This window comes from Danaus plexippus, chromosome 30 (assembly GCF_018135715.1).
Source record: "Danaus plexippus chromosome 30, MEX_DaPlex, whole genome shotgun sequence".
Taxonomy (NCBI): Eukaryota; Metazoa; Arthropoda; class Insecta; order Lepidoptera; family Nymphalidae; genus Danaus; species Danaus plexippus.
In genome coordinates this window covers 907,031-930,856 of record NC_083557.1, presented here as the reverse complement: position 1 = coordinate 930,856, position 23,826 = coordinate 907,031, and the positions used below count along the sequence as shown (strand labels likewise).

Sequence of the window (23,826 nt, the reverse complement as noted above, 5' to 3'; positions counted from 1 at the left end):
AAGTTATTGTAATTTTTTTATATGTGCATGATATATATGCCTAAGTCTGTGAGGAAATTGCATTTTTAACAAGAAACTATTAAAAAACGCTACTTCAGTTAATTTTTTTTCACTCGCGTCTATAGTGTACGTAATTTTTGTCAGTGCAAAGTACTTTCTTATTCCTCCTCAATTCCAATATTATTTCAGATACAAAGAGCACGACTACGACAATTTACCGTCCAAGGAGGAGCTGGCGGCGGGAGGGGCCCTCACAGATTAAATTCTATTTATGTGACTTGTCGAAGGTTTTAATGCCTCTGACCTGGAGCACTCTCATTGTCAGCCTTTCCCAATTTTAAATATGCGACTTTACGTCTCCATTCACAATAACTTATAAACTTCACGAGTTCCAACGGGAATAAAATAAAGTCCAAAAAACTTTACATTCTTTTATTTTTAATATATATTGGAATAATAAATTAACTCCCCCATGTATAATACCATACTATCAGCGAGACTTATCGGTCTATCCCAGTCTCAGTCTAGCTAGTCTAGACCAAACGTCTAGATACATCGGTACATCACTATTATAAAAAGTTACACAGCTGGTCGGTCACAGATAACAAAATTATTGCTAAAAATATTCATAACACTGGAATTGCTTCGACACATACAACAAATGACTCGCCGGCCGTCTGTTCGGGCGACTGCGTCTCCTCAGACTAACTAGACCGAGACTACCAACCGTTGAGCACATTCCGCAGACAAATGTTAACACTCCAAGATTTTACGGATTTATCTCATTAACCATTACCATAAACCGCTGGCGTCTAAGCGAAATTAATTCAATTATTTAAAGCGCATCACATCCGGTTCCCGCGGCGGACGGCGCCATCCGCGTCATAACAACAGCACATCGTGATTGAATCAAAACTACAAACTAGATGGCGCCACTCGCCGCCCGGCGGGAACCGCTCACACTTCACTGGAGAAAAACAAACAGCTACATACACAGCGAACGCAACGCAGACGTTATAACAACTAAACTATATACAGAGCCCGCCGGCGTCAGTGGCGAAAACAACGGGCTGGCGGCGGCGGGGAGAAGACACAGAAAAAAATGGCGGCAAATTCAGTAAACTCCACGTGTATGTAAATATACTTACAAGCGACTCATAATGTATAACGAACAGAGAGTAAATTAGCTTTAAATACACAACTAATAACATGGACAATGAAGCGGACTGGGAACAGGAAGTACACAGGAATCGATTCACAATTTTGAGTCCTTAAAACCATAGACAATATATATATAATTTTTTTTTCATATATAAATTATTGGCAGCAAACATTTTGTGTAAACGGAATATCCCATCGATTCCGGAAGCTATAAACTGATAAGCGTTAGGCTTAAACATTAAGAAAATAGCTAACAAAAAAAAAGTTAGGCGACACTTAAGCGATAACTTACAAGGTATCCGGAATAAAGATTTTTCAATGTCAAATAATTCACTACTGTAGTTACCTTTATTATTATTAATATTATTTTTTTATCATAATCATACGAATAAATAAAACTAAAATTAAACGAACATAAGGAAGACAATGTCGGAATCTCTTAAACCACGCGTCCGGTCGCATCACAGCTAAGGCTGCGTTCACACCGGGAGCGTCGCGAGAAGAACGATCGTGAACATATTTAAAAAAAAAACCGGTAGATACCCAGCGTCGGTGCAAACGCTCGCATCTGATGTTACGTATTTAAAATAAATATCTTATTGTAACAATTATTACTAAAGGAAGCGTCATGATGGAAAAAATATGTATATATATATATATTATTTGGTGTCCGTCTCGTTAATGCTATACTATATTAAATGTATTATGTACTAGGTGTTAGCTGTTTATGCGCGACCTTCGTCTTGCTACGTTTAAATTTTATTTCATAGTAAAAAAAAAAATTTTTTTTTTTTTAGGTAATCGAAGACGAAAAAATAATAAACAAACAGTCCAATGATTTTTTTCACACCACCTCATCGTTGTAACGCTTTTTTATATATAATATATTATTATATTTTTTTTTAAATAAATTTTCACATATCTGGACATTTTAGTTTAACAGCTAAAAAATTTTGAGCGATCTCTTTTCTAATCATTATAAAACACACACAACTACGAGCCGAGCCGGGCCGAGCCAGGCCGGGCCGGGCCGAGCCAGGCCGAGCCGGGCCGGGCCGGGCCGGTACGATCTCGACGCCGCATCGAATATCACTTCACTAATTTTAATATTATTGATTAAAATCATTATTTCGCGTCGTATTAATGTATGTGAAGCGAGGCCGTTTCGTGTTTAACCGTCGGCAGCCCGGCCCCACAGACAAGGCTGCCAGTACTAAAATGTACTATCGATTTATTTGACAACTATATGATACAAGCGAGCCGAGCCGCCGGAAATGCAACTTATAACTATATAATTGGCAGCAGAAACATTTGTGTCGTGAACCACAGACAACCCGAGATCACACCAGACGAACGGACTGCATCACCAACGGTAACAATATCCGCGACTTACATAATCTGTGGCCGTCGTCGGTGACGGTTTACGTTATTATTATTTTTCAATCTCAACGATCACATCGAGCTGGAACTGAACGAACTAATTCATACTAACGCCTAGCGAAGTGTGGCGACCCGAAGACAACCAAAACGACCAAACGACCGTCCCCACGCCGCGGGCGGGACGACTCACAAGCGATTACTTAAGCCTTATACAGATAGCGACCCGGACACGGCGCGGCGGCCGGGTCTGCGGGGGCCTGGCAACGTCAACGTCACAGTGGTTGTCAAACGTCGGGAGTGTCGATGTCAGGAGTGAAGGTGGCGGGTGGCGGCGCCGCATCAAGCGACGGCGAGCATCCTGGCGGCGCGGGTCAGCAGCTCCACGATGGAGCGCCAAACATTTCTTAGACTGGCTGAGCGGAGGAACACGAACCGCCAGAGGAATAACACGGCCAGCACCTGGCCCAGGACGTGGACTATGTGTAACCTGGAACGACATATATATGTTGCTTTAATATTTATATAATATAATCTAGATTTTTATTACACAAGCTGGAATGAGCCTGCGAGATTAAGAATATCTCATTTCAGTAGCTTCAGGAATTGTGTCCTAATGATTTACTGGCTGTATGTGTGTCACATACCTCCGCATTATCGTCCTGGACTTGGGCAGGGTGTGCGGGCTCTCCTTGAATAGAAACCTCCTTATTCCGAGGACATAGGACTCAATATATCCATCCCAGTTAATGTTGGTGACGTCAAAGTCGAAGGTGTCCCTGTCCTCGGGCGACAGGCTCCGGCACAGCGCCTGCACGTTGTTGTCAGCGAACGCCCACTGTCTTGTTGTGAAGTACTCCAGGCAGGCCGATGCCTTCTCCAGTTTGTTCTGAACTCTAACCATCCTGTGACATATATAGACATTGCTAAGTAAATTAATAATTAAATAAGGCATATATATATATATATACTAATATTTTTTAAATCCCATAAACAATCGAACAGCGCTGTTTCACACATATAACATAATATTCAATTAAGTTAATAAAGTAATATCGCTGTTAATTTATCTTGAGATTTATCATCGGATTGATGCATCCCAAGATAAACATAATAGCTGTATGTTATTCAGTTCACTTAAATCGACATTACGAATTAAGTTAATGATTGCCAGTAAACATTTTGTACACGAGGGTAGTTTTATAATTTTAAAGAGGGTAGTTTTATAATATTAATGTTTTAGATGCAGAAATTGTGACGGCATCCACAATGCAATAGAAATATAATGACAGTGTAGAAAAAATATTTCTTTTGTTGGGAAAATCTAATTTACTACTTATTTTAATTGGGTGTCGGACACAGTAAACAACAGCTAGCGACATCTATAACCGGCAAACGTTACTCTATACAATTCCTGGCCACATCTCATTCTGACGTCACAGCTGCATCATAAAAGTTTAATCAAAATCTGCTCAGCGACTTTTCGTATAAAGAGCTACAAACATCCAGATACATATAGCCAGTGATATATTGACTCACACAGGCTTACTGCCGGTGATTCTGGCTACCAGGTCTATGAGGACAGCCGGCAGCCTGTGCTGGAGGAGGGAGAGGATCCCGTGCTGGAAACGACTGCTGGTGATATCACCACCTGGATACCACACCACTTCACCTGGAAATATTACATATATATATATATATATATATTATTCAGTGGAATTGTATATTTTTTCCATATATTATTGTATGTTGGTATTATTTTTAATTAGTATATTTGCTATATTTCAGAATCGACATCTTACTCACTATTTACCTCACACTGATGGATTATGATAGAGTGCTTTTAGCCTGACAACGAATCCGATTGAAATGATACCGTAAATCTATCAGGCTCGCCAATCGCCAATCCGACTTCAACCGGATACGGTCAACAGATCCCGTACGCCAATCCATTGACTGATTTAATTTAAACAACAAATTATATTATACTTTATAATGTCAACTCACTGAACGGATGTTTTCTCATGTACTTGAAACTCGTCTTAACAAAGCGTTGCCACGTTATGGGGTTCTGCTGGCCGGTGCAGCAGTTGTAGACGACAACGCCGTCGCCTCTGGGGAAAAAAAAAACATTTTAAATAACATTCGAAAATCGAAAAAAAATTACGACAAAGGAAAAACAAAGAAATATCGATTATAAAAATTGATTGTAAGCTTCCTATATTATTGAATATTGAATATACAGTTACTATGACAGCACTAATGTTAGTCTTGTCTGAATGTTCAGCGTCACTCCCAGTGACGTCATACAAAATGGCTGAAGCAAGTGCTTATTTTCAAATACAAGTCGATAATTAAATGTTGCCATCACAAAATCACAATGGTTTAGTATTATTATTAATTATAATAAAGAAATAATTCTAAGGATATATTATAATTAGTACGGCACAGATGGCGCCACTTGTAACACTAACTTATAAATGTTACTTTCTATACAGCGACGGTAGGTAGGTACTTGAACACATCATATTTACCAACACGTGTCTTCGCGAGACGGAAACCTATCACCGGATGTTGGTACCTAACATTTTTGATCGCGCAGATAAAGATGTGACCAGAGTTCAAAGGTCGAACCTTATAGCAGACGTGTTTTAAGTATTTAGATCGACCAAAATTCAGATACTACCTTCTGAGATGAGTCCTCCAAGCGCATACTATCATAAGATTAATGACAGTATCCACTGGCACCAGATCAGCTACCCTCGTGCCGTTCCCCAGCATTGTACGGAACACTCCCTTGCCAACCGCCGCTATTATGCCATTGGGTCCATTCCAATTGTCTACCCAACCCTTAACAGGTTCGCGAACTGACGACAGCACTGGAAATATATAATAAAATAATATTAATATTTTACTTGTATTTAAAACAAATATCAATAGATCTTGTAATATTTATATATTGCTATATAAATATAATATGCAAACAAACTTGTAAACCTTATTATATGTAAATAACAAAAATATATATATACTTTTGTTATGATGTAATGTTTTTATTTGTAAAGACAAATATACAAATATATATATGTGTGTGTGTTGATTTTATTCAAAATAAATACAATATTATTTACATTGCATTTGTAAATATTAGTTTCAATGCTTATTCTAACAGTTATTAGTAATTTAACTATTTTTACTTATTATATATATATATATAGTCAGTTTAATTGTTTAACATGAATAAAAGTAATATACTATTGGCCTCTACTGACAACTAAATATATAGTGTGCTTTGCTAATTACAGTACAATAGTTATCTTTACGTGACATAGATTATAAATCTATTTAATCTCATCAAAATCGGCCCATCCGCAGACACGTGACACAGATATAAGATATCACACTGACGCAGGCAAGAAGCTAGCCGATATACAATTAATATTACAGATAACAATTTATCACCATGGACTCAGATTCTTTTATACATAAAACAGATTATAAAAACCGATATTTAATTTAATATAAATTCTAGGTTTTAATGCAAACTGCTAAAATAATATATATGTATATATATAGACATACATTTGTCAGTTTAAAGTGAACCTTATTTTGTCTTTGTCCGTATTAAAGGTAGTTTTAGTGTGTACATATATAGGTCTCTGTGTGTGTTGTGTGTGTATGCTGTCTGTCACTAACCTATAGATGGTCTAACGATCGCCACGGGCAGGTTCCCACACTCCTTTATCAACATGTCCTCGGCCAGGGCCTTAGTGAAGGTGTATGTGTTGGGTCGGTCACCTATAAACATATTATATTATATTAGCCAACATACAAATATATATATATATATATATATACTTACTTATATACTTTTGTCCCTTATCAAACATTAAAAATATGTAAAGATCCTTAATATATGACTTTCGAGTATGCTTAGTACTAGTTTAAATTGTCACACTAAATACTGACAGTTTAAAGTATAGCAAATCATTCCTCATACTAATATCAGTGCGTTGGATAAATGAAGATATCTATTGTTACTACATACAAAACATAAGCCAAGGTTGTTTCTGTGACGTGTGTAGTGTCACACCGTTCGGCCCTTCACACCAGGCAGCCGCGCCCCACAGACTCACCGACTAGGTCAGGCGTGATCCTGTCGACCAGCTCGTCGTTCAGCGTCTGGACGAGGGTCACCACGTGTTCAGGCTGAGCCGGCGGCGAGTAAACCGTCTCCTCCACACGCTCACGTTCACAGTTACAATACGCGGTGGACACGTGGACTAAGGCCTGTATTCAGAGAAATACACGACTTGAAGGACATTTTGTTAGTAGTTTAGATAATAAAATTATATTATACGAATATCTTATACATTTGATATAAAACATGAATTAATTAGGAAGCTTAATAAAAACTTATTATTAATTCCATAATTAATTAATTAATTAATTCAAAAAAATAAAAAATTACAAGAGTCCCCCAGACATATAAATTTGTACAAATTTTCAATCAGTCAATCAATTTTTTTTATTTCTTTAATCAATCACTTCATATCAATTAAGCAATAACCACACATACACTGACAAAACATAGCTGCTCTTTTGATAACTATACTAATGTACAGTTTCATCAAAATCGGTCCAGCGGTTTTGATGTAGTGTTACAAACATACAAACATTATTTGAATAGGATTAGTATTCATATAATAAACGGCCTTGTTTCATGCATGGCTGTTTCGGATTTAAATATATATATGCATGCAAGACAATGTTGCATGCAAATTTATGTATGTGTATTTGCTGCTATGTTTATTGTATAGAAGTATTGTGTGCTTATAACTTAAGCATGTTTTAAATAAACATATACACACACACACACACACACACACACACACACACACACACACACATATATATATATATTCTTAATTATCCAAACATATATATTCAGTTATAATAAATACATATTAATTATTTGATAGAATTTTTAATTACTTTTTCAATACATAGCAATACTGGTTACTACTAAATTAGTACAAAAAAAAAACTGGTTAGTGACGTCACTCGCTAGTCACTAGTCGCTGGGGAGGTAGTTTTAATAATTTTTGAAACCCCCAAAATAATTACAAATAGTGTATTACTTCTTCTAGTTAAATATATTATAGCTAGTCTCGGACCAATAATATACATATATATGTATATTATTAAACAATGTATGTATGTATGTATATATATATATGGGTCTTACCTCCAATCCCAGCATACGATGACACAACTGTACTAGTTGTTGCGTCCCCAGCATGTTGATTGTTACAGACAGCTTCAATTTCTCGTCGAATTTAACTGTTGCAGCTGAATGGAACACCACGGACACCTGGAGATACAAGAGTTCTGGGTTATTCTGGATCAAAATCCAGGTGTACAATGTACCCGACATTTAAATAACTGAAGTGGAAACTATTATCAGGCTATTAAAAAATCACAGGTCTGTCATCTGATGATGCTGAGCCAACGAGAGATGATAAAAATGATAAAAAAATAAGTGTTCCAATACCGTGCTAATAAATTGTCCCACGTACACACATAAACGTCACGTCGTTATAAATAAAATGTATTAAAACAAAAATTTGTTTATAAAATTTATCTCGTTTCGTTGTCGCACTGAGAGAGCTTAATAGGATTTTTTATTCTTTATATTATTTTCTGACAGAACTGTGATTTAACGACAAACAGAGATTATAGAGTCAAAAACGATATAACAATAGTTAAAACTTTAACTAGACCGTTATACATACAGTTAAATAAATCACTTGATAACCAAAAATGGCTCAAGAGACAAATATTTCTATCAGATAAATTTAGCAGACATATCAAAGGGTTATATATATTGGAGGGTTGTAGAGACATTATTATATATTGAAACAAGGAAAATGCTTTACAAGTAAATAGAAATGAATAGTCCATACGGTATTTGTATTCTCAAACTATAATACTGACAGTGTCGAGTTACTTCATACTCGTTACCTTAGTACCAGTACTTATTACACATATATGATACATGGAAGTATTTGTAATATCATAAATTAAATAAAAAATATTTATAGCCTTTCAAATTAATTGACTTGGAAATAATGGGTCCCTTACCACACATTACCGGCAGGCTGATTAGATACAATATGAAAAATAGTATTGATCAAAAAAACTTATATATGTACATATGTGTGTGTGTATGTGTGTGTGTGTGTGTGTATGATTCATATAGAAAAAAACATAGTGAAATATGTATAGTACGAACTGGATTGAACCTGCAACCATTATAATATTGTATTGAAGTCACTTTGGAAACTGAGCCATAGCGCTAGTATAGTTTTGTATGTATGAATGAATGTGTGTGTGTGTGTTTGTATGTATGGATGTATATCCAAACTCACCTTTTGGCATAGCATCTCCTGGTCAGCCGGGCTGATACCCAGCTCAGGTTCCGTTATGTCCCCTACTATTGGTACTATCTTATTTAATTCCTGAGGTCTTTCTTTTCTTAACGATTCAAACAACTGTCGGTGGAAACACATAAGAGATTAGAATAGTATAATATATATATATATATATATATATATATATATATATATATATATATATATATATATATATATATATATATTATTGCATTATAATTAAGTGACAATAATGATATTAATCAAGCAAGTTTTATATGTACCAGATATAATCGTAATGTTATAATTTTAATTTCTCACAGAGATGACAAGGAGGTATATCTGATAATACCGAACTATAAGGAATTATAACTGTACGCTTAACACCAGTTTGCTGTTACACGACATACGACACGTTCCACGTTTCTCATTCAATGACCTATATTAATATTAATTTGATAGGATTTACGTATGAATAACCGTTAACGCTCCGTATCTAGTTACGAAACGCACTTATGGTAAACATTATATTCACATCACATGTATGCGTATCGCCAAACTAAGCTCATTAACTCTATTTACGAATGAATACTACAAACTGTCCGTGTTTAGTTTACTGTGGAAACTTATGTTAGGAATATTTAAATCTTCATCTTGCTATACAATTTGAAGGTTATTTCCGTTCACAAACCGCTGTATATACAGAAAACATAGCAACTGTAAGTATCGAGTTAATCGTCGAACACAGCGTATATTTTGTTTGTATTGTACATCGAGAGCTAGGACCCTAAGTCCTTATTAAGACCTCGCGTGTTTTGGGTCGCCAAAATGGCCTCGCTCTTCAAATCGATCGTATAAAGTAATTATTAAAAAACTACTGCAGTGAAATCAAAATATGTCTGATTAATGAAACTTATGTGACACGAAATGAAATTAGTGTCTTGGGTGTTATTTCTAAATTATATTAAGTTGTGTGGCAAAATATGGACAAATTTTTGGCAGCTTATTCAAGGTCATTTTGCATTGATAATATCATTACAGTCAAATTGAAACTATCTTGAAGTTAGATATAAATTCTTCTGTATGGAATACAGAAGAATTTTTGCTACCAAAAAGGTATTTTCTAACAATTCTTTGTGATAGTTCTGCTAAACATTGTTCTGAACTCACCGGCGACTGTGTTAGTTCTGTCAGACGGGAGGCCACGTCCTGACCTCGCTTCGGCCTCATTAGAAGATAGATTTTCTTGATTTTTGGACAACTCCGCAGTAGCTTCTCGACCAGGACCTGCCACGAATACCATTTATTAGACCAAAATTGACCTCCTATCCATACTTCCGATACAAATTATGCTCCAACTGTCACAAACAGTGGGATTTAACATATGGCAGTCATAAAAATGTCTATTCAGGAACATCTCACTCACCTTCCCCATGAATCCCGTTCCACCGGTGACAAAAATCGATTTATCAGCATAAAAATCGGCAACCGGTATATAGTCCTGGTTCAAACCAAAATGGCCACCAAGGCACGACGCCATTTTATATTTTCGCGAAAGCAATTTATTCTATATTCATATATATATTTTATTAGGCTCTTAAAACTCATGTGCGTATATTATTTAATTCAAATTCTCTCATTATATCCCAACATGGCTGGTTCATCTGTAACAAAGGCGGGAGTGAGACCATTGTCGTGAGCACGGTTGTTTTATGACTATGAAATGAGAGCGAGTCATGAGCGTGGACTTGTTTTGACTTAACAGAAACAATGAACGTTGTGAATTAAATAATTTTTAAATAAATATAATAAATATATGTAGTACTCTAAATATTATAATATACATATACATGGGAATTCAAAATATTCATAGTTTTATCAATTCAATAGCATTCAATGGCTCTCGTAACTATTAACCAAGGTTATGTGAAAGTTAATTCCAATAAAACTTCAGTTTTCCACTTTCAATTATTGTATAAATCAGGAGACATTGCTGAGACGATAACCTAAAAAGGGTTTAAATAATAAAATCCGAATAGTAAATCCGAATAATACTAGTTTCATTTAAATGAATACTCGCGAAAATCTTAGATCTCATTATGTGAACCTAAAAAGGGATTTCCGTACGTATAGGAAATATAAATTTGATGGACTGATAACGTCACGATGGCGTATCTGAAAAAGTTAGCGGACCGCTATGCTGCGTCGACTGCGGTACGATTCCTGGTAATGACCAGAAATGATAGTTTTATACTATCATAGAGATCGTTTTTAAGTTTATAGCTTATTTACTGCAAACATACAACATTTATATCCCGGTTTTGTTTGTGATCCGTTTGGATAATAGTGGAGCTGTGTGTATGTCCGTCTCTATAAGCTAAGCTGCTAAATATGCATATAATTAGTTTCGTATTTGAATAGACAGACGCACATTAATCAGTCGTTTAAATCGAATTCAATATTATAATATATGATATATATATAATATTAAAAAAAACACACACTACTTAGTGGCTATGGTTTTTAAAAATGAGTATGATTTAATAATTCCAGAATACAATATATGTGAATATTGTACGTGCAACCAAGAACTTTAAGATAGACTAGTTTTTTAACGAAAAACAGGCAGTATTTTGATGTTTTTGTGAACCGCCCAAGGATCCCAACATGCTATTATATAAAACATATCATCTACCACGCCTATAGAACAGTAAAATTCTCATCACAGATGCTTCAGCCAAAGAATACACTGACATACAAAAATATAGGTCGTGTTGCACTTAAAAACATTGCTACATACAGACAAATCAAATAAATTTATTTATATATATACGTATACATATTTATGGTCTCAAAGTATCACTATTCAGAAGGTTCACCCATAAAAATCTAACCAAACCAAGCGAAACGCACCCTCAAATCAAATAAGCCAAATACCTGATGGCGTCTGACAACTCAATATATACAGATGTTTGGTAACGTTGGAACCACATCAAAATCAGTAGAGCACTATCCGCTTCCCATAGCAGTGTGCACGTTATCACATATAATATTTTCGTTCATATAGTTATAACATACGATTGACGTAAACATAACCTGTGACTTATTCTTCTTTAACAGCCAGCAAGATGCAAGAAGTTCAAGAATTTACTATCACGTAAATATACATACTCGTTTATACATATATATTACATACAAATATTATTATAATCAATATATCTGTATATAAATAGTTGTGCTGTTAGAGTGTATGCCACTATGAATTTCTTATAAACATTGGTATGTCGCCTCAGATGATTTAGATTCACAAATCAACCCGGCAGATGGCGCTGCGGTTATTCTGACTAAATCATATATATATATATATATATATATATATATATATATATATATATAAATACTTTTGAAACATGTAGAATAATTTTTAAATTGAGACAATATGAACGCGTAGGACTTAGCTTGTTACGGAGGATATATCGCCCACGGTATATGATATAACTGAGACTGAGATATTTGCTGTAATAACCTATTTATAGTTTTCTGAATAGTGCAATCAGTAAACTTAACAAGGGTCTTAATGGTGAAACTAAATACGTACAGTATGGAGTTTAGTTTCATATTACTATAACTTAAACTGGTCTCTCTGTTAAGTTTGAATATAGACTCATGGTAAAAACACATAATAATGCTTTATACGTTATTTAACGAATGAATACTTAACTGTCTGTCTGTGTTACAGTTACAAAATAACTCCTGACCGCGTTCTCATTATGAAGGTAGTATTATTTGAAACATAACATAAACTAAACTTCATATAATGGATTGAGAAAATATCTTATTTTTATCTTTCTTTTTATCTTTATATAATAAATTTAATTATATAAAAAAGACATATATCGCAAAACTAAGTAAACTACAAATTAAATTAGTTTTATCAGAGTTATGTAAATGGGCAGCCAAATGTTTATTTCGTATAATTTCTTGACGACCAAGAATTGAATTACGGAAATCCTATATGAGGCGTCTTGCACAATACATGTATGTTAGGATTATGATTTTATATGTCATCTGGAAACATATATATATATACGAGTATACGAGTCGTGGTAGCCTGGAGATTAAAGGCCCGCCTCTCATACGAGAGGGCGCGGGTTCAAAACCTGGCAAGTACCAATGTGATGTTTTCCGAGTCATATGATCTTTCTAAGAGTATTTAGACACCACTGACTGACGGTGAGGGAGAACATCGTGAGGTAACCTGGTCTTATAATTTCAAATTATAAGATTGAAATCGCCAACCCGTCCTGACCAAGCGTGGTGATTAATGCTCTAACCTTCTCCATGTGAGAAGAGGCCTTTGCTCAGCAGTGGGCTCGTAGGCTGATGATGATGATGATATATATGTAGGAGAGTGCCTTGTTAAGTGACACATAGTTCTTGGTATTATTTATTTTATTGTAGTGAAACTTCTAATGCAACTTTCAACAAGGTTGCGTTAAACTTTCAACGCTCCCGGGGATAAAAAAAAATACAGAGCGAAAATATGTGTCGCGTGCGAACGCATGAGGGCAATCAATTGTGACTTGTGAGCAATGGTAATAAAGTTTGTTTTAGAGAAACACTAGAAATTACTTGAAAATCAATTCCCACTCCTTCCTTTTGTCCTTCTCACATTAAGTATCACATCCTATGCGCGGAGGAACTCCACGTACTATTAATTTTTAAAAGTCCTTTCAAATTTTTTTACTATTATATATATTCGTCAATACCATATCTCTCTCTCACTCACACGTTGCCCTTTCACTCACTCGTCCCACATTCCATTTCACTTACAATTCCTTTATGCATCCCTTCATCGATCACTGCTACATTAAAACATCTTACGTATAAACAAACAATATACACACAACATTATATAAGTTCCCGGGGATGTATGTGCCTCATACCTATATCTCCTAAACAGTTTTCTCGACCGAAAGACTTTTTATTATATTAACAAAATAAAATATATTTTTTATTTTGGACATATTTAATTTTAAATTAAACGAACACAACCGGGGCATTAGGTTGTATAGATAGAATATCTTATAACGAATGACGTGGACGGCTGAACGTGACCAACTCCCGTACGAACCAGAACATTCCTGATACCACACAAGCTATGGAATGGGATTGCTATCCTGAGGGAGTAATCATGTAGTGTCTTTGATACTTAATTCTTATTATAAGTAACTTTCTTTGTTTTCCTAGAACTGTATATAACTATTTTTCAACTGTCTCCAAGAGGCATCCAATGTCCATGCTAAAGTCAATACAAAATTAATAAATTATCTGAATGTTCGTTTGTATTTTACGTAAAATATACTAAACTTATATAAGTATGTAATTATATGTTCTTCCGCTTGTGGATAGTCTTATCATTTATCAGATGCCGAAAAGTGTGTTAGTAATGATAGCGTTATCAGCGTCGGTGTCAAGTTACGAACGATAAATAAATTGATCATTAACAGATTATAAATTAAATGTAGATCTTAAGTTTATCTATGTTTTATAGATATTATATTTAATAATAATTTTAAGCTCAACGATTACGCAAGAATCGTATATACTAGCTTTAGCATGCGACTCTTTCCGACGAGTTGCGCTCCCCCACTACGGCCACTGAACCCAAATCGCCCTTCATGGTTTCCACCGTGTAGTTTTGGAATCGGGATAAAAAGTAGCCTGTTTTTTTCCAGGGTTTCATCTATCTCTATACCCAAATTCATCAAGATGTGTTCAGCGATTCAGGCGTGATAACGCAAATTAAGTGATTAGATGATTTCATTGTTAATTTTTTTCACAATGTAATATTAAAGGTTAATGAGGTATAATTAAGTTGACAAAACTTTTTTGGCAAATAAATCATTATTACGTACCAATTCTAAAAACGAAACGTCTTATTGGGATGAGACAAAAAGTATTCTCACGATAAGATTAAACTGTCGCGAGTTTTCATTTAAATGAAACTAATATTTTTAGGACTACTATGCCTATTTTATTATTTTAATAGAACTACATACTCCCGACGCTTCGGTTACTTTGCAGTCACCGTGTTCACGGGCGGACGAGACGTGAATGTGCTTTAAAATAATACAATACGCGTACTATAATAAAAAAAATATTAGTTTTATTTAAAAGGTATTTATTTTACATTAACGCCTTGATAACATAATGCCTAATTTGTATAGGGATTGATATAACCACACACATTTAACGTAACCTATCTCTTGTAACGATTTCATATTTTTTCTTTAATACAAAAGCGGATATTGTGACTAGACTGTGACAGCTAACTATATGCTCTCCCGACATTTTTCTAGATCTTAACAAGGCATAAAAACCCGAAGTACATTATTTGTTTGTATTGTTAATAGTTACTAACTGAGTTTGTTCAAACGAACAAACAAACTCAGCAGCTTTGTAATATTAGCATAGATATACATAATTAAATTTATTCCTACTCTCTGGTTCGGAACCCGCGAATCCCGGTAAACTGTCCAAGTCGTTTTAACAATTAAGCCATCGCGTCCGTACTAGACTCGTTACCCGCAAGTTAAAATTTAAAAGATTGATGATTTTTTCTTTAACGCTATTTAAATATTTTGAAATTTATTATATGTATGGAATATTAATTTTTGGATAGTCTCATTAAATACTATGTTATGATTAACAGGCATGAAATAATTCAACTTAATGACATCTAAGATTCTCGGCGGAAACATTAAATACAACTTTATTAGCCGCATTTATTGTACATTATACATTTTCCTTACATTTGAATTACTTCATAGCGACGATGGTAATCTAAACTAGTCTTGTTTCCTGTCTTCTGCCGTCTATCATTTATTTATAATAATTAAATTTCGATGCTCTTTATCGTATTGGAATCTGTATATCTTTATTTCTACTTACAATCGCGTGGAAGGCTTGTCAGACACTATCAGTCAATACAACTAATATGTATGTATGTTTGTTGCTCTTTCACTCGAAAACTACTGAACAGATTTTCATGAAACTGCAAAGTGTTACAGCTTAGACGTCAGAACAGGACATACGTTACAATTTATTCCGGTTATCCTTGTAAATACTGCTCTGTATAAAATCATAAAAATTGTATTGTTTATGAAGTGACGTGACACACATTGTAGATGTCGCTGTCGGCGGGTTACCGTGTTCATTACACCGACACGCTTAACACATTTCCAGAACCCAATTCCGTTGTCTACGCAGAGGTAGTCGCAGGCAAATCATGTAAATTTAATAAAAAAAATGTGTAACTATAACTTTTTGGCTATTTGAAATGATGGTAATGCAAAAACTTTATCAAAACCGTCGCAATAAAAATCAGACATCCGCAATAAAAACTATTAATGACGACATTACGTATTTATCACTTAGACATATATTATTTTTATTAAAATATATTTTTCATATTGTAATCAATTTTAGGGTCCTAAAACACGACCTTCCTCAGGAAAGGGACCTCTACCTAATTCGGTGCCCTTAAAATGATTTTAGTAAGGTGTTAAATTTTACGCATAAATCGTCGTTACAAAGCTGGTGGTTTAAATTATATTGAGACTGACGGTATTTAGTTAAGACTTGTAGTAAGAGTTATTACTTGCGGATACTAGTATACTATTAACTATTAAGAAGAATACTTCTAGTTTTATGGTTTTTCATCCTTACGTCGTTTGTAGTAAATATTATATCTGAATTATATTTAAACAACGACTCGAAAAGGAGGCTGTTGTAAGTTTGATTTTAATGTCTGTCTGTGGCATCGTAGTGCGTAAACGGATTTACAGATTTCGATGCGGTTTTTTTCACTTAAATGCCAGTGTCCTCGCATTTTTTAGCTATGTTTTATCAAAATCGCTCCAGCAGACACGAGCATCAGCTCTTTACCAGAATCATGAAAAGCATCTGGTATATGTTTCCTTGATAACGAGATTCACGCCAGAATAGTAAGATTAATTTTTTTTATTAGTATTTAGTATACGATTAGGTTATTCGTATGAATAAAAATATTCCCACAGTATGTTAACCGGAAATAATAACTGGTAATATTCGCTAGTTAATTTTATATAATAAAGGTTCCGTTGATAACTTTAGGAGGCGTAACGTTGTTTCGAAAACAAAGTTCGTATGTATCACAATGTTCGGAAAACTTTTTCAATTAAATATAAGCCATTTTTAATCATTACCATGAAAAACTCAATTTTCATTATAACGGCTTATCTTTGAAAAAATAGCTCATGCTTTTCTCCGAAGTCCCACTTTATCTTTATGACAAATTTCATCGAAATCTGTCCAGCAATTCAGTCGTGACGGACATATTTATATAAATAATGATTACGTTACGTTCTTTGAAAGGTGCGACCACACTCGGTAATAACTTTCACAATTTTACAACGACGTGTCATAAAATTAAGTACATATATTTTTACAATATACTTAGTACGTGTTTATTTTCCATAACACTACATACGTAGCGTTACACGTTTCTCATCCAATACTACGTTAATACCGTAACGTGACAAGACGATGCGTTAATGAGCTAAATCAAAGCGTTATCAACGTTTTAATTCTTACGAAAGGCTTAAATTTCATGAAAATCTTAATTTTTTTATGAATATGAAATAAAAATAAAACAATGCAACCGAGAACGACATTTTTGATGAATAAAGTAAAAACAATTAATGTTGAAAATTAAGTAAATTATCAAAATATATAAAGCTATCGAATTTTTCTTAAATTATTTAGGTTTTACGATGTTATTTTGTTTTTTTTTTAATTTTAATTTATTAAAGAACTATGAGAATTTTTAATTTTACATTGTTATTTCGGGATTATATATTTTAAGTAAAACCAAAATATTCGGAAAAAAACATATACAGTACGTAGTAAAACTATTAAGTAACAATAATTTGAGGGTCAATGACCTATTGTACTAACTGTCTAAACTATCTAACTCTTTATATTTTATTTTATGAACCAGTGACGTCGAGTTTAAAGTCTTTAACCGAGGTAATCGTGGTTACATTACTGTGTTACAAGCTATTAAAACTAGCCTTACTACACGTTTCATTGATCGAAATACGGAGCATTTAGAGTTTTTCATTATACATAAACGGTGTAATTTATTATAGTATAATAAATATCTTAAACCTGTATTGACTGATTAAATGTTTAGACAAAGAAGGGTGACACAGTATGTTTTATTCCTTCTTCTTGAAATACGATTACCACTATAACAGAAAACCCGAGATAGAGTGACATTAACGTTAAACGGGACCATTGTATGATAGCTACATTTTGCTTAATTTTTACAGATCAATAAACGAAACCGTCTCGCGCTTGACCTGTTGTTTTAAACCTTTGTCCAACAAACAATAGACGTTCATTATTATAAATATAATATTTTTTCATACCTTTGTTCTAACAAATGTGTTCATCCATTGTATTAGCATCATACCCTATAAACAAGACCTAAGCTAGATCTCTCCCTTTTCATGATAGCATCATGATGTATTTGGCGGTCCAAGGTCAATGACCGACCGTGACTTATTGATCTGGGAGAAAGTTACACAGACCAACTACACCTAGAGGCCGACTTAGATTCGCTCTATATACACGTTCAGTTCACATCAGTCTGTACAAATAAATACGATTGTATTTCTGTCCCTAATATAAATATATGAGCGGCTTTTCCTACGGTAAATTTACTTAAAATTTCGGTGCTATATATATATATATATATTATATCCGTTTAATAAGTAAATATTTTAGATAGAGACGAATATACATGTATGTTTGTATTTCAAAAATATCTTCGTAAGTCGTTATCGATCCCTCGAATGTAATGACTGAACGAATATTGGTGCGACTTTCACTGGATGGTAGGCGTTTTAGAAGGATATATGTTTCATAGAAAACATGGCCAGTAGCGTTTGAGAGCGTGAAATTTTATAAACGGATGAAGTCATTCTAACGTGTTATTATATATATATATATATAACACTAAGAATAGTAATACATTTGCTATTACATTAAAATATAACGTACTGTTTTCTGGCCGTGACTCCGTCTTTGTTAACATCGGGGTTGAGCTCAGAAAGAAATTTAAAAGACAATACATATAGTGACCTACGTTACGGGCTTTATATTCTAAATAACCTAGAAACAGACTGCGGCGCCATCTGCCGGTATGATTTGTGAATGCCAAAAATGCACACAAAATTCATTCCTATCCGTCCAGCAGATGAGTCCAATGACATACACACGTACAGTAAAATTACGTATATATTTAATAATATTAGGGTATATATTTGTCATTTGTGTGCAAATTTGTCGTCACCGAGCGCTGATTCATCATTTGAAAGTTGTGAAAGTGATGAAACATCAACACGGCCTGTGTGGGAGACACCCGACCTGCCTCAAAAGCTACGCTTTGCTGGATACACGGGTAGATTTTTAATTATTTACGAGCGTATATATATATATATATAATTTAGCTTAGGTATAGATAAAGTGAGGCTTTTTTTTGACTGATAATATTTTTTTTTTATCAAACTAATTTTAAATATGATAGCTATTAAAGATAGATAGATAAAAAAATATATACACTTCATACATTTAAAAGAAAATATTTTTTTCCTTTCGTTGACTACGATGTTATTTGTGTTGATTTTATAAAAAGCGTTTTAATAATTTAATATCAAAATAATAATTACGTTTTTATTAATAAAAAAGTTATTTGAGATATCAAAAAAAAAAAATTAAATATTTACGTATATACAAAAATAGTTTATATATTAGTCATACTTATTTATATATATATATATATATATATATATATATATAAATGGAGCAAGCTTTATAAATATTACCAGTTATTTCCAAAATAGATAAATATAAAAATTCAGTACAGTTCGCGAGCTACTTACCAATGAAGACACACTGACACTAAATTTAAAAATACCGTTCCAACAACACTATACCGTTAAAGCCGACGGAACAGAACGTACTGACGAACCACTAGTACACTACACTGTATATATATATACATATGTATATATATATACATATATATATATATATATATATATATATATATATTACGTCTGTATATATTCTGAATTTTATATAAAAAAATTTAGTTTTTAATAACGTTATACAAAGGTTAATCACTTTGAAATTATTTTCGAAATATTAGGATTTTTTTTTTTTTTTACTTAAAATAAGTTGTCTAGTATATTTTCAACCTAACTTTCTTTAAAATATCGAATTAGGGCCCCGATAAGCTGAACGTATCTACCAAGATATCTTAAGATAGTAACATACACTTATCGAATGTACCTACTCAGAATAATAAAAATCATGATTAATTTTTAATGATTGGATAATCTGAAATTGATACAGTAATCCAGCTCTTCCAGATTAAACCTAAAAAAGTTATATAATAAGCCGAGAATTCTGACTTTATTAGATATATTATTATCAACGTCTGGAAAAGTCACCTGTTTACTCTCTTTCTTTAAGCTCCAAATCATTTCCAGCGTTAAGCTGCAATATCTGGAATCAGGTTTAGACTTCTGCAAGTCTCAGATCGAACTTTCCTCGTCACTGGTGAATTAGTTACAGGGTGTACTAATTTCTGGTGGTGGTTGTCTCTCTATCCTCGTCAAGCATTCTCAAGAGCTACATCAAAATCAGTCAATCCGAGAAAATTACGAGCAGAACGGACGTAACAGCGAGATATATTTTAATGCTGACTAAAATTTATTATACGATTAAAATATTTCGACACAGCATGGCCTATTTTTTGCTTTACTGATATATTTGATGTACGCACTCAGTTATAATAGGAAGTAGCCAATTGTCCCAATATTACTAGGGCCTTAGTTTAATGTCACAACGTAACTCTTACGTTTTATGGTTAAAAATAATGAGAGATAAAAACGACTTTTAAACCGGTTTTCACTTTCCGTATATTTACCTGAATTATAAAATATATATGTTACGCGCGGTACACGGGAATAGTTTTAAGAAAATCGTTTCACAATTTATCATATAGGTAGGGTAGAATTGAATTACTCCATGGGATTAAATCTAATAAGGTATATGGATTTTTTTCTGTTGGTAACAGCAAAGATGCGACGTCTGCGACCTCAAGTAATGTTGTTCTAAATACTTCATGCTTAACCGATTTGAACCTGACACTCTTAGCAAGTCATTTTAATATCTGAGCTATCGTGTCATACCTATACCTAGACTTGGTGTACGCATTCCATATATTTAATCGTATTGTGATGCCGGCGCCATCTTCCGGGTTATTCAGATCTTAATTAACATATATAACGTGTGTAAAGATTTTTCAATAATTTTTCGCCTCTCATTATCCAAATCCTATGGGATGAAGCGTGTTTTAATTTCGTCGTATTTAACTTTAGGCAGCCTGAAGATTTTTTTTATTATTTATTAAACACCCTTAACGTGAGTTTACTACGTCAACTCAATACCGATAGTTCGTACGTAGTATTCTCGATAAATCGTGGATATACGAATGCCACTGTTCCTAAATCTACGTTTGAAGCATTTGTTAATGATATAGAGAATTTGTGATTTAAACTGGGTTTGCTATTTATAGAATTTGGTAAATTTAATTAAATTTAATTTAATTTGGTAAATTTAAAATTCAACGAAGTTAATTGAGTGACATGATTCATCAAAAGGTTGCTGTATTAAATGTGACAGACAAACGTACATATGTATTGTCATCACATATATATTAAAAATAAGCAATGAGAATAATTTTTTTCTAGCATTAAAGCGTTAATAATAATGTTACGGCGAACATGAATGAGCTAAATAAAAAAATTTATATAAATTTTTTTTTATTAAATTACCATTTATTTTAGTACTGTAATTCAACAAAACATTAAACTAGTTGCAAACAATAAATTAACTGCAAAATTAGGCTTAGTACGAATGATTTAACGTAAACGAAAAGTTTCAACGTATACCATTTATATATTATTGATATATCAAAGATAATAAATATATAATTTTTATGTTACTACGTTTATGTATGTTATAAGAACACATAAAATCTCTAAAAATCACACGATCCCAAGTTACAACGTAATGCACTAGCTATCAACACGTAAAAGTCCCATCAAAATCGGTCAAGCCATTTCAGAGACTAGCCGGAACACAGAGATGCAAAAATGTTTAAAATCTTATTTTGGTATCCCATAAACATACAATAACTTTATCTACTTGTACTCGTATACATATATATGATCCGCTAACCGCTCCGCCCCACTAAGGCCGCAGCCTTAAGCTGTTTAGCGTCAGCTATGTTGACATAAAAAAAAAATGGGCCGACATTATTCCCTTAATTGGATGAGAGGTGACACAATTTATAACACATTCATAGTGATTGAAGAAATGGGACTCCCGATCATCATTGTGACTGACTGAGATATGTATATAATATATACATATATACATTATTTACTTCTTAATTTAAAATAATAGACGAGTATAGTATGAAAAATTTATAAAAAAAAAAGGTCACGCACATTCACAGCGGCAAGTGGAAGTAAAATTTAGGACGAAACGAAATTAAAAGACATCTAAACGATTTCCGGTGAGATTAGGCAGGCGATTGTAAGCCTTAACCCACATTAATAAGACGCAGCGGTTTAGTTTTAAATATTACAAAGAAATGCAGTAATTCGATAAGAGATGGCGCCACTTGCTAAATAAAAAACAAGCGTTATGTAAGTTAACTATTAATGCTTTTATGCACGTAATATTTTAAGGATAGGTTCTAAATCTAATATTGAATTTTTTACTTATAATTTTTTTGTCTCCAACTAAAACTAGTAAGTATTTGAGTAAAAAATCATAAAGTTATTTTAATGAATTTCTCAAAAAAAATAAATAATTATGATAACGTAAAATATTAATTTCTAAAAATAAATTCCAAAAACCTAAGTATATGATTAAAAATTTAAATTACTATTTTTTCGTGGATGTTTTTTTATTCCTTTATATTTTATGTAAATTTATTTTAGAACAAAATAATACATAGTATTTATTTTATGCTTAATTTAACATTTTTATTTCACATATATTTGTGGAATAGGAAAAATAAATAGGTTTTACATATTTAATAATACGTATGGTATCAATTTATTTCTGAGTATTTAAAAAAAAAAAAGAATTCACCGACTCTAACATTACCGCAAAATCTGTGCTAATTCCAAAAGTAGGGCAGGTCTAGCTCATTGAGACGAGAATGGTGTGAGAAATACTAAATTAAAATCACCGAACAAAATTTTTTCTACCAATTTTTACAAGGCCCAAATATTAAGATAATTAGACGTGATATTTGGACAAAATTATCTCATTTGCGAAAATAATAGCGCATGCTTATCCAATTCGAGATTCCGAGACAGAATCCGGATTTAAGCGATTAAAATAATAATAATAAAAATAACTTAAATTAGTTAAATTATCGTTACACATATAATAAAAAAGGTTCTGACAAATGACAATTATATAAACATTAATTTATTACTTACCTATATTCAAACACTAACACACAACACATTGAAGGTTATAAAATTATTTTAAAATATTATATTATAATAACAGCACATTAAATGGAATGTATGATATGTTACTAAATCTATTTTTCTGTCTAATATCGTTGCGTGCTGTAGGTATTAAATATAAAATCAATTTGCTAACGCGTTACTCGGCCATCTTGCCAGTCTCACAGAGCGGGATCGCGCAT

General features: G+C 33.2%; 2 protein-coding genes across 5 annotated transcripts in view; one reads left to right on the top strand and one right to left on the bottom strand.

Annotated features, from left to right (window-relative positions):
* LOC116776551 (uncharacterized) overlaps nt 1-423 on the top strand; it is an 11,597-nt gene extending 11,174 nt beyond the window's left edge. For all 3 annotated transcript variants that reach the window (XM_061525482.1, XM_032669754.2, XM_032669752.2), the window contains one exon: nt 190-423. In XM_061525482.1, the coding sequence (XP_061381466.1) occupies nt 190-262 (73 nt within the window). In that variant the 3' untranslated portion in view covers nt 263-423. The remainder of the gene's footprint in view (nt 1-189) is intronic.
* LOC116776552 (putative fatty acyl-CoA reductase CG5065) lies at nt 419-23,826 on the bottom strand. 2 transcript variants are annotated; one of them, XM_032669756.2, is made up of 12 exons: nt 23,612-23,826; nt 10,399-10,636; nt 10,143-10,259; nt 8,970-9,092; nt 7,787-7,912; nt 6,675-6,828; nt 6,235-6,336; nt 5,225-5,417; nt 4,546-4,652; nt 4,078-4,210; nt 3,186-3,443; nt 419-3,028 (listed from the first exon to the last, which is right to left on the bottom strand). In XM_032669756.2, the coding sequence occupies exons 2-12, from the start codon at nt 10,510-10,512 to the stop codon at nt 2,881-2,883; spliced, it is 1,575 nt and encodes a 524-aa protein (XP_032525647.2). In that variant the 5' UTR covers nt 10,513-10,636; nt 23,612-23,826; the 3' UTR covers nt 419-2,880. The 2 variants fall into 2 exon arrangements, with proteins under 2 accessions (XP_032525647.2, XP_032525648.2); XM_032669757.2 differs by lacking the exon at nt 23,612-23,826 and adding an exon at nt 19,964-20,052.

What these genes read in the sequence shown, in the direction of transcription:
- LOC116776552 (XM_032669756.2), bottom strand. Translation starts at nt 10,512, where the DNA reads ATGGCGTCGTGCCTTGGTGGCCATTTTGGTTTGAACCAGGACTATATA. An exon ending in GAACGGGATTCATGGGGAAG is followed by an intron (nt 10,260 to 10,398) that starts GTGAGTGAGATG and finishes TATTCGTGGCAG; the next exon opens with GTCCTGGTCGAGAAGCTACT. An exon ending in GATCACGCCTGACCTAGTCG is followed by an intron (nt 6,337 to 6,674) that starts GTGAGTCTGTGG and finishes ATATGTTTATAG; the next exon opens with GTGACCGACCCAACACATAC.